General features: G+C 36.3%; 1 protein-coding gene across 3 annotated transcripts in view; it reads left to right on the top strand.

The window, feature by feature from the left end:
• CACNA1D (calcium voltage-gated channel subunit alpha1 D) overlaps window positions 1-12303 on the top strand; it is a 205120-nt gene that overhangs the window by 130251 nt on the left and 62566 nt on the right. For all 3 annotated transcript variants that reach the window (XM_075096187.1, XM_075096186.1, XM_075096184.1), the window contains exons 20-27: window positions 1174-1303; window positions 3729-3788; window positions 8280-8386; window positions 9509-9596; window positions 10096-10203; window positions 10373-10425; window positions 10691-10837; window positions 11526-11727. In XM_075096187.1, coding sequence (XP_074952288.1) covers window positions 1174-1303; window positions 3729-3788; window positions 8280-8386; window positions 9509-9596; window positions 10096-10203; window positions 10373-10425; window positions 10691-10837; window positions 11526-11727 — 895 coding nt within the window. The remainder of the gene's footprint in view (window positions 1-1173; window positions 1304-3728; window positions 3789-8279; window positions 8387-9508; window positions 9597-10095; window positions 10204-10372; window positions 10426-10690; window positions 10838-11525; window positions 11728-12303) is intronic.

Raw genomic sequence — 12303 nt, 5'->3', positions numbered from 1 at the left:
TACTGATTGTTGGATGGAAGTGAAAAAGTGAACTAAATTAAGTTCCTGCAGACTGAACATAGCTGTTAGATTTATATATAGCAATTTCATGAGCAGTCTTAGAACGGAGCTTAAGAGTTATTTGGCACAGGAGAATGCTGTCTTCTCAGTGGTAGAGGTCGTCCCAAGTAAGTTTAGAAGACGGTGTGATGATCAAGACACAAAGTTTTGGACCTCTATTTTATTAATTGCATGGGTCGTGTAGAACTCTTCAGAATTTTCAAAAAACAGACTGGAAAGACAGCTGTTTAAACTAGTATTTTTAAGAACACATATGCTGAATGCAAAAACCTTAGATTTGTTGAACATGTCAAATTGTTTTTGGCCTCAACTAAAGCTACATGTTCTCAGGCCAAAATGGCCATCTTACTTAACCAAAGATACACTATATTCAAATGATGTACTTAATAACAGGAAAACAAGTTTTCCCCAAGAACCTTCTGAGGACAATTTAGACAACTTCAGTGTTAGTCAGTTATGAATCCAATCCTGCCTTTTTGCCTATTTAATCCAAGACCTGCTCTACCATGGTGCTCAGTAGCATTTGTAATAACCTTGGGGTCAGTGACTGTAAGCATATGTATAGTTCCACTTCATGTTATGTGGCTGAAACTTAGCAGCTTTGTAATATTCAACACCCACTTGTCCTGTAATTCTATAAGAAAATCTTCACAGGAAATTCTGATTGAGACTCTAAGTAGCACAATGAGATCTGCAGCCTAAGCCACATCTCACCATATGAGTATTTTTGACAGCTTTAATGGGAATCAAATCAAAGGATCTGAAATGACCTCTTATCTAGCATTGGTCCTTTTGACATTGGCCTCTGTATGTGCCCAGTAGTACAAACATTGGAACTTGTAGTAGCGTTCATAACCCATTGAAAAGCATCAGGAGGTGGGAAATCCTCTCAGATTCCTTCAGTAAGTGCATCTTTGCTACTGGTGGATTGAATTTTGAAATTATTTATCTTTTTAGAAATCGGAGCTATAACTTCAGCATTTGCACTGCTTTTAGCTGCTGCTGGTTGCTCTGTTCTGTCATTACTGTCAGAGTCATAGAAAACTCGTTGTATATTAGCCATCTGCTGAATTCTATTTGCATACATGGTGTATTTTTGTATCTCTTCTTCAGAATTCGAGTGGGATGCCACAGACTCATCAATCACCACATCTTTACCAATCTCATCCTTGTCTTCATCATGCTGAGCAGTGTTTCCCTAGCAGCAGAAGATCCAATTCGCAGCCACTCTTTTCGAAATAATGTAAGCCCGTAATTTTTATGTCTGAAGATAATGGTATCCTCACAGGATAACCATCCTATGGGACTAGTGCCTGGTTTTTAATTTTCAAGTTGAGAAACTTTCCTTTTCCTGTTGCAAGTCATACATTTATTTTTTTTTCCTTAAAAACATAAATCTTTAAAGACAAGCAACTTCATTGATGGAACATCATAGGTATTGGAACCATTTATTATGTACATAATGTTTTTCCTTTGCTGGCTATTTCTATATTAGAAAAAAACTACACTCAAGCTAAGCATAGTCTTTATAATTTTCATATTTTTCATAATTTTCAGCTGGTGTACCTGATATGTATTTTCTGATTCACTTTTAGTGCCCCTCAGTGTTTGACACCAATTTAAAAATGACAGTTAAAATTACCACTGTTTATTATATATTGGGAAAAGACCCTGACCTGTCCTCTCTTCTTCATTTACTGTGTTCTCCTACAACAAATTCCTGAATCACCCATTTTAAGTTCTTAAGAGTATTAGAAGATTTTCCGGTTACTCAAATGCACAATTATTAGACAGAAACAAAAATAAATCCACTCTCGTGACCACTGATGTTTGTCTTACACTTGTTGCACTTGTATTAGTGGTGAAATAAGCCCCTCATGTTATTGTGAGATGTGCATGCGTTAGATCAGGTATGAAATAGCTGAGACGATACAGCTTGGTAATAGTCTGTGGGGACTTTTGGGATACTCTGACAGAACTTCCAGGGCCCGCTTCTGTCTTAGGCCTGTATTGATCTGTAGAGATTGCCATGGAATTAGAGAAACTCTTCCCCCTCTTATAGGAAAGTTGGGCCTGCTGGGTCAATAGATGTTGTATCCCTCTAGTTCTTGGTAGCATAGATGCAGGCTCTGAAAGTCCACTTTTGGCTGTTGACATTCTGTGATCATTTTTTTCAGTAACATTAGTAAAAACTAAAAAGTTAAAACTTTCTTCAAAGGTAAAAAGAGGTGAAAGCACAAAGACACTCATCCTGTACTACTCAGTAGAGATGTGTGCTTCCTATATCTATAAAACTGGGCAAGTGCTATCTTATGAATAAATCACACTAATGAATAAAAAAAGAGATAGCTGGTGGGCAATACTGAAATTGTTATTGCAGAAATGGCCTGAAGGGCTGATAATTGTTTTTGTAACTAGAGGAGTATGAGGAAAATGTAGCTGGAGAGTGGTAGTAGATGAAAGGATTATTCCTATTTGGGACATAGGTGAAATGTGAGAGTGATTTCAAGAAGGCATTGCCCTCTTGTTGTAAATATTCACAAATGCACCAGACCTGCATATTTTTCTTGTTACTACCTTGAATGATCATATTCCTTCAACCAGCAAGCTCGGCAAGGGAATGAAAGTTTACAAACTGGAATGCCTTTAAATATTTTCTTTTAATTCTAGAATGAATTCCTTACTGATAAATCTTTGTTGGTTGGCTTTAATAGTTGCCTATTTTTTCAGCCACAGCAAGGGACAGAAGGATGTGATCTTCAACTGAACATGGGCAAAAAAATTATTTCCTTTTATATGATCTAATGGGAATACTGTCTTTGTGTGTTGTCTCTATTTCTCCTTCCCATTTTATTAGTTGCTGAGCCACAGGCAACATGTTTCTGTGCGCTAGTTGGATTGCTGGATCCTTGAAACTGAACTAATACCCTACTGCAGTGCACTTTGATCACTAAATCAGGTGCTAGCAATATGGCCACCTTGAAAGGGTGAAATCTTGGTTGTAGTGAAATATATGGCAGTGTTCCTGTGGACAATAGCGAGGTCAATATCACATCCACCATCTTTTTAGAAGTTGCATATTACAACGCAACTGTTGCAGGTTCTTTTAAATTTCCTGCAAATAAATCACTGCTGTATCTTCCAACTTCAAGAAAAAAAAAGTTGTAGTGCTGATTTTAAGTAATTTAGTTATTCATTTATTTGCTTTGTGGCACTCCAGCCCAGTCTATACAGGAACAAGTTAATGTAGCAAAATGTAGACTGATGTGCAATCTAGAAGCATCCACTGAGGTTTTATTTTTTGATGCAATGCTTTGGTAAAAAAAAAAGACAACTTTAATAATAAGTATTTATTCTTCTGTATTTCTGCTAAAGGCTGAAGAAAGTACCTGTGAGAGCTGATAGAGGAAAATCTGAATTGAAAGAAAGCATTGCTTATTGGGCTCTGTTAACTCTAGGGGTGAAATCTAATCTCTAAACACAATGGCATCTGATCAATTTTTAAGTAAATAAAAAAGGTCGTGTAACAGCTGAAATTTTAAACTACTTTGTCTAAATTCTCCATCTACCTACTTAGATTAATTCAGGTGATGTTGTGCATGTGGTCTAAATTGTAAAAATTTATTAATAGATGGATTTCTTACTGTGGCACATATTATACCTTGCAGATACTTGGTTACTTTGACTATGCTTTCACAGCCATCTTTACTGTTGAAATCCTGTTAAAGGTAATGCATTGTTAATTGATCCTTGTTAGCTCAAAAGCAGCTTTAGCAATAATGTTTGTAACTTTTTGTTTACCTTCCAGATCCTAGGGTATGCAGATTATGTCTTCACTAGTATGTTTACATTTGAGATCATTTTGAAGGTAACAGGTTTTTAAAGGAATTTTGTTTAAAAGGATTTTCCTTGTGTGTCACCTGCCAAGAAAAGGCACTTGAAGTGTTCTTCGCCTTTTCTCTAAACGATCAAAGCTAAACTTTTTTCAAACCAGAGGATTTTTTTATTTGACAGTTCCTCATAGTTTTGATTGGTTATTTTTTACCATTGGGTGCATGAAGAAGCGGATTTTTTTATCATTACATCAGTTTAATAATTCATTTTTTACCCTTTTTAAACTTACAGTTGTCAGAAAAGGGAAAAATAATTCACTGCGCATGAGCTTTTCCTTCTCCTTGCTCTGGCATTTCCAAAAGAGATAATCAGTCTTTTAAGGAAAGCATGTAATTTCTCATTTCTTTTGCTGAACTATATTCACAGAGCTAAAATAGTAGATAACTATTTTCTTGCAATAGGACTTGCAAGATATCTTGCATTTATCTATCTATATACTGAGATACTTTGCATTTATCTTGGGCATACATTTAAATACATAGAAAGGCATAAATATGCTTGCTTAAATGTATTACCCATGCATGAGTCAAAAATTGGCATTTTAATGTATAGTTTATGTACTGATTATTAAGAATATCCATTGGGGTTACTCAGATTTTAAATACATGAGGCTTACTCTGGCAAAGAAGCTGTATAACTGAGGATTAGGTTCACACTTAAGAAAATGTTGAACAAAGAAATAAAAATTTTTGGTGGTAATTTGCAAAATGTTTTTTCAGAGATTTATGCAATTCCTAAAAGTTTCATGCTGTGCATATTCACCATGAGTGTTTTGATGAGTAACCCTGATCTATACACTTTAAAATTTCTGGTACCCTAAGAATCTGTACATAAACTTTGCATTTCCAGTTGAGGATTAAGCTTAACAAAAACTCTTCTCCCAGCTTATGCTCATATTGCTGTGCATACTCTTCACAATGCGATTTGATTAATACTAATTGATGCAATATTTGGGCTGTTTACAAGATAAGCTATACTGTAAGTAGTAGACTGTTTTATGCTTGCGAATATTCTCCCAGACTTATATTTATCCTCTTATTTCTTATTTTCAGTATAGAGGAGCTTGCTATAGAATTGATTAATCTTATAAAATTTGTAGAATTCTAAAATAAATACCCATTTTTTTCACTGCTAGAGAAAGGCCAAACTAAAGGAAAGAATGAAGTACTGAAAGAACTGTAGCATTAGATCAAGGTAGTTCCCAGCTCTGAATTTGAGAAGCCATACAAAATATGTTACCACCATTTCTGTGGCAGAAGAGAGTCGGTAAACTTCCACATGCTCTGAGCAGCAGGTTGTGTAGCTCCTGCAGTTCCAATTGTGTTTCTCCAGGAGACAGAGGAGTTACAAAGCATGGCATAAAGAGGCAAAACTGGGCCTGTTAAGAAAAGCAATGTTCCTACTAATTGCAAAAATTGTGACACTGAGTGACAAGGGAAGTAGGAAGTTCTACAGCTTGGGCTGCTGAAATCTGGCACTGTAAAATATTACAAAGAAACAAGAAGCCCCATAATAGCCAAAAATGTTGATGCTTCTAACTCCACTTTCTCCAGGAAGCTCTGCCCTGCAGTGCACTCACATGTGTTTATAAAAGAAAATAAATTGTACCATAAAAAACGTAATGGACAACCAGAACATGACACACGTACGTATACAGTGCCTGCTTTACTAACATGTCTCAGACACTGGCTTTGCTTGCTTATGGCTGCAGTATTCCATGTATTCTGTGCTGGCTTTTGCTCTGTGCTTTCCACAGTATCTTAAGTCACGCAGAAGCTGCGTGTGTTCTGCAAGGAGTAAATTCAAGACTAGACATGCAGTAACAATGGCATTCCTTAACTTCCAGGCAAAAAGTAAATGAAACTGAAATTAAGATAACCAGAGGCAATATTATCAGCTGCAGTGAAGAAACTTTTAAATGTCCAAAAACCCAAGCATTAAAACAGAATAACTCTCAGCAGGTGGAGAGTCTCCCTGTGCTCTACCTTATTGACTGCTCAGCAGGCATAAGGATTTCCACATTACATGGTGTCAAGTATATGAATGAGGAATAAGTAACAGACAAGCTGCAACATCAGTCTAAAGCGTTTAAGAATTCTCTTATGTAATCCCTACGTGATGTGGAAATCCAGCTTACCGTCCTGTTTGCAGTACTTGGGAAACGTGGAAACATCAGAGAAGAGATCAGGTTAGGGCCTTGTGCTTTTAACCTTTCCCCAGCTGTGCTAATCCCACACCATTTAAACCATTCCCCACTGGTGTGGAATTACAAGCAGGAGGAAAAGAGTAGCACTGGTGGTGTCCTGGATGCTCCACTCAGTGAGTGTCCTGCAGCATCTGCTTCACTGAAGGCTGTGTGACCGTGCTCACCACCTCAAATCTGGCCTGGGCTTTACTTTGGCCTTGATCTGTGTGAAGGATAGAATGATTTGCTCTAGAGAGTTTTAGTTAAATGCTTCTGCTGAGATTTGTAGTGACTGAAATGTGAGTCTCCGTATAAAGATGGGGAGATATACACTTCACCTGTATTTTTATGTCAACCTATTTTTACTTTTGTAGGAGTCTTTACATGACACTTCGTGTGCTGCTAACTGATGATATACTGCAGTGTAAATGAGTGTTTGTAGATAGGTGTAGGTTTGATATTCAAGGTTATTTTAGTGTTCAAATTCCACTCATTTTAATGAATTTAGTCATAATATGTACAGCTGCAAGTGAAAAGAGCTAGGAATTTATTGGAAATTTTATAATATAGTTATATTACCTCTCTCATGTCATGGCATAGGTTAAAGCTTTTGGATTTTTATTATTCTAGTTTTGAGGAGCATTAAGTATCACAACGAAAGCAAGTTTAACATGAGAATAAAGAGAGAAGGGCTTCCAAGAAAAATGCATGTTTTGCAGTTTACATTCCTTTGCAGATATATAGCTTTCACCGATGCTGATGGTTTGTCATGCAAAAGGCCTGCAAGTTTGTGCACACAAGTAGTGACACAGTAGGCTGAGATGCCCGTTGATTGTAGCTGCATCCTACTTTGTGGAACAGTCTTGAAAGATGTAATAATCTGCTGCAAGAGGAAAGGAAGTAAAATCTTCACTCCATCTTGAGGCACAGAACAGAATAGAAAGTAATGGATTTAAAATGCACGGTCAATATCAGATGTTCTCTGACTGGCATTAAATTTTTTTACCTGTGGAAAACAATAAGTCTCTCAGCTGAGAGTACGCAAGTCTTTTTAAGAGGCCCTTAATGCTGAAGAAATTGGGATCTATGTGCCTGAACAGACTACTAGGTATTTTTCAAAGGTATCCTTTTTTAATTTCAAGTTTTTAGTTTCAGTGTTTCAGTCTTAATCCGTAACTATGGAAAAACCGATGCAAAATTCTACTCAAGTGCAGATTCTGTGCTTCGAATGGCTTAACTGGATTGCTCTGTGCATTTTTTAACGGGTACTTACTTGCAGTTAAGGTAAGGGTCTAATTAATAGATTTAGGAGCAAAATTCACCTTTGCAATACCTGAGAACATCTGGCCAGATTCTGTCTGCAGCCATATTTAATAGAGCCTCTATAACTGGCTCCTAATGAAACCTGCAAATGATGTGTGTAGGTTCCTTCACCAGATATCCTTTGTGTGTTTCTTTCATCCTAATCTAGGCACAGAGAGCAAAAAATGAAGAGAAGGTCCAGTAGGAAGACCAATATTTGATATTCCCCCCAGACCAGAAAACTTGGGGACCCTTGTCCACACGTAATACAAAACAATCTATGGATTGTTCTAGCTTATTCCAAAATATTCACTCATGATCTTAACATGTCTCCTGTGAGCCAAAGGCAAGTAGCAGTGTAATGCTGCCTTACGACAGCCTTGTACTGGTTCTGTACCAGACATGACTCTCAGGTTTTTGTGATACGTTTCCAGCTCCTTCAATTCTCAAGACAGTATGAATGATTAGGAGCCAGAATCTGGACATTACAGTTTAGTAAGCATGGAAATTTTATGGTTCTTGCAGTCAGTTTTCTAACAAAGGCCAAATCAATTCAGTGTAATCACCTCAGCCTAATCAGTTTTTACACAGAAAATAACATGTGTTCACATCAGAAACAATTAGCACATTTGCTGGTGTTGCTTGAGCAAAATTTTTATGATTTAAATGAAAAGATTTTGTGTACATAGTGGGATTCTTTTACATCTCAGTTGCTTTTTTTAAAAAGTGAAATAATATTGTATGCATTCACACTCTAGGCAAGTGTCTTGTAAACAGCCTAAATGTGAATTTGAATAAACTGAATTATAGAGTAAACATGTAACAATTATATTTTTAGATGACAGCTTTTGGAGCATTCCTTCATAAAGGGTCCTTCTGCAGGAATTATTTTAATTTGCTGGATTTGCTGGTTGTGGGTGTTTCTCTGGTATCATTTGGTATTCAGTAAGTACTATACTTATAATGTGAATGATTTATTTTGCTTTGGGATTTTATATTTATATCAGTGTTTCAGCTCCTTTTGTTCCCCCATTGTGTATGGGTGTGCAGTTTCAGTATTCAGGGTTGGGACTGGCAAGAGGAAGTGCTTTGTATGGAGAGTGTTGTAATTCATTACTAATATGGGTTGGAAACAAATTACTACTTCGCGCTATTACCAAGAGAACAAGGAAGAGCACCATGACACTGGATTGTATAGCAAGTAATTCCTGGAGCTTCAGGAGGTTTATATGCCTTCTTTTGTGCTGTTACCACATCTACAAACTAGTTCTATGAGCTTGCTTTATCAGCATTGACCTACTGGGATATGTAACTTGACAGTATTTGAAAGGAAGAGAAGTTGAACCTTAACCAGGACTTTAAGTGGTAGCGAAGAGATTTTTTTGCTTTGCTTGGATCAGTCTAAGCATAATAAAAGAGTCTGAAGGTGCTTATGGATTCACTGAGCAGTTGTGCCTCATTTAAAATAATCTGTGAAACCCTTAGTGACTTAGAGCAAGGGCTGGGTGTCAGGCAGCTGCTTCCCACTTTGTATTCTGCTTGCACTAGAATACCTATTACACAAGCTTTCAGTTTCACAATATGTTTTTTAAAAGTCTGTCTGCTATTCCGTCCTCAAAATGCAGTCATAGCTACTTAAACAAAGAGAATGTGAGTCGTTTAAGATCTTTTCATCTCCAGCTGGTTGGAAATTAAGGTATTCATTAATTTACAGGGCTTACACAGTGTCTTTGAAAGAGCTTGTCAACATTGAAAAGTACTTTGGGGACTGTTTTGCTCCTGACCAAACCTAACTGCACTACAGAGTCTGAGCTGAGCTGAGCTTCTGAGCTGTTAATTCCCAAGTTGGTCCAGAAATTAAAATAATTCTTATAGTATTTATGAGATCGATGCTATTTTCTAATATTAATAAAGGATCAATAAAGAAATACTTTTTTAAACCTTGTATATATAATCTTGAGACTTTTTTGGAATTTCATTTATAAGGAAGTTGCAAGAGCATTGTTGTTATTAGTAATAAAATCAGTTACCTTCAAAGTAACAGAATAACCTTTTTTTCCCCCCTAGATCAAGTGCTATCTCAGTTGTGAAGATCCTCAGAGTTTTAAGAGTCTTGAGGCCTCTAAGGGCAATAAACAGAGCAAAAGGACTTAAGGTGTTTATTTTTATTTTTTAAGTTATATTTCTGTTGGCCTGATTCTTCAGTCCTGCCTCAGGTTATAAATTCTTGTGCAAGAAAAATTGCCTAGAGAAGTTCACAGGGCATGGACATAAGTCAGTTCCTGAGTCTTAAACATATTAGGCCAGGTTCTGCCCACAGTTACAGCAGTTTATACGTGGAGGAACACCAATGCCATGGAGAGCAGATTTTGACCATAATACTTGTTGTGAACCAATGTTCCAGAGTAATATTTTAATTGTTTTTCCATAATGCTTATGCTATTTTTATTCAGTCGATGTTGATGTGTCTATGTCAACAGACTTAGAGACAAATTTAGAAAACAAATTTAATTGTGGTAGTAGGCATGATACTGGCAACAGAAGAATAGTAGTTTTAAAAAAATCTGAATGTGATAAAATAGACTTTTACAGTATGTATTCTGTAATACTAAGTAACAAGTTGTATTAAAATATAGTTTTTTCTTTTTTTTCAGCATGTTGTTCAATGTGTCTTTGTGGCTATTAGAACTATTGGTAATATCATGATTGTTACGACTCTGCTGCAGTTCATGTTTGCTTGTATTGGAGTGCAGCTGTTCAAGGTAAGTAGACACGCTCAAAATTTATACTACATCAAGAAAAGCAAAGCTGAGTTCAGTTCTCGGTGGCTTGCTGCTGGAACTGGGTTGGTCCCATTCTGAACCAATCATAGTATAATTGTGTTTATTTGCATATTCTCCATTTTGTCATTGCTTTTTATTTTGTGTGCAGGGAAAATTCTACAGGTGCACCGATGAGGCAAAACAGAATCCTGAGGAATGCCGGTGAGAACATCTTTGATCTAAGAACAACAGGTTACTTTTTGAATAATTTAGCAGATATGGGCAGGCATGTGCCAGACCATTTAGGTTTGTGTAAATTGGATTTATAATTTTAAATCCACCAGAAAACACAGGTTAGCAAGGAAACAAAACAAATTTTTGGAATTTGTTTTGGGAGGGATTAAAATAAACTGTTTTGAATAAAGCATTGAATACCTGTAAGGCTAATTTAATATTTCATTAATGTCAGTTTGTTTCTTTCCCACAGAGGGATATACATCGTTTATAAAGATGGAGATGTTGATAATCCAATGGTCAAAGAGAGGGTCTGGCAAAATAGTGATTTCAACTTTGATAATGTTCTGTCTGCTATGATGGCCCTTTTTACAGTATCCACTTTTGAAGGCTGGCCAGCGTGAGTGAATTCTCCATGTTTTCACAGCATTGTTAAGATATTTATGTTTTCCAGAACAGTTCTTTACCATTTACCAGGCTTTTTGGGCAACAAAGCTGTTTTAAGTGATGGTATAAAAACTTATTAATGGAAAAAGTTAAAAGCCTACTGTCCTGAATCTTTGTACTTTTCCTATATTTTTTCATTCACCTGTATCTATAGAGGGAAAACTTCTTTTACATTGTTTCCTAATCTTTCAGCTACTTTTGCTATAATAAGCTGTTCTTTAGCTGTAATGGAAGTAATCCTTTTAGATGTTTATCCATCGATGCCCTTTAATACCAATATGAAAATTTTAGGCCTTTGAGTAAAATACTACAAAATTGGGCAGTAGTACACTGCTTAGAGAGGCCCAGGAAGGGCAAACTACCCCTCTCTATTTCCCTAAATGAGAAAAGTCTTGGAGGATAGCTTGGGGGATGGGGAGTGCAGGGGGAATACAAACGTCTCGTCGTATTCTTTTGGAAAAAAGCATGTAATGTGTGGTGTGAATCTTCTGGTTTTGATATGCTTGTAAGCACTTTCAGTAACTAGAAAAAGATAACAGTAAACAGCAGACCATTTCTGAAATCTGTCCTCTGAGTCTGCATATTTTACTCTATTTTGACATTTTAATACTAATAAAGATAAAATTTTGTTCATTTTTCAGGCTGCTGTACAAAGCCATTGATTCGAATGGCGAGAACATGGGACCTGTATACAACTACAGAGTGGAGATCTCAATTTTTTTCATCATCTATATCATCATTATTGCTTTCTTTATGATGAACATATTTGTAGGTTTTGTGATTGTTACATTCCAAGAACAGGGAGAACAAGAGTATAAGAACTGTGAGCTGGACAAAAATCAGGTTAAAATAAATAATGAACTTTTAACTTTTGAAAGTATTCTTTTTTATTTATGCATGAAGAGCTTACTTTCTGCTTTGGGTCAGAAGAGGGCACCAAACACATATCTTAGTAAAAAAGTGGAACTAGCACATACTATCAACTGGTATTCAGGCCATTGTTAAGTTCCTCTTTCAGTAAGCCCAACATATCAATCTTTTTGTCATGAAAGGTGTTACATTAGGCTTGTTAGCTTAGTGTCTCACTTGTTGCTGTCACATTAAGCAGAATACAGCACTTGCCAGCTTATCCACGGGCAGAGGGAGGGTATACAGTAAGAACAGGAAAATAAATCTTTTGCCCTGAATAGTCTGAAAGTGTTCAAAATATTCTACTCCTCTTTTTTTTTTTCTGTTTATCTAGAAATTCACAGGGGATATTCAGTTTCAAAGAGTAATTAAAAAAAAACCAAAACCAAAACCAAAATGAAGCTGTCCCCTTTTGCTCTTTAATCCTTTGACTGAGAAACTCATCAGTCACCAGTCATGATTTTTTCAGGTACTCGTGTCCAACTGTAACATCCTTCATTTAAAATTAAT

Source organism: Phalacrocorax aristotelis, chromosome 6 (genome assembly GCF_949628215.1).
Source record: "Phalacrocorax aristotelis chromosome 6, bGulAri2.1, whole genome shotgun sequence".
Taxonomy (NCBI): Eukaryota; Metazoa; Chordata; class Aves; order Suliformes; family Phalacrocoracidae; genus Phalacrocorax; species Phalacrocorax aristotelis.
This window is presented reverse-complemented; position numbering and strand designations above follow the sequence as displayed.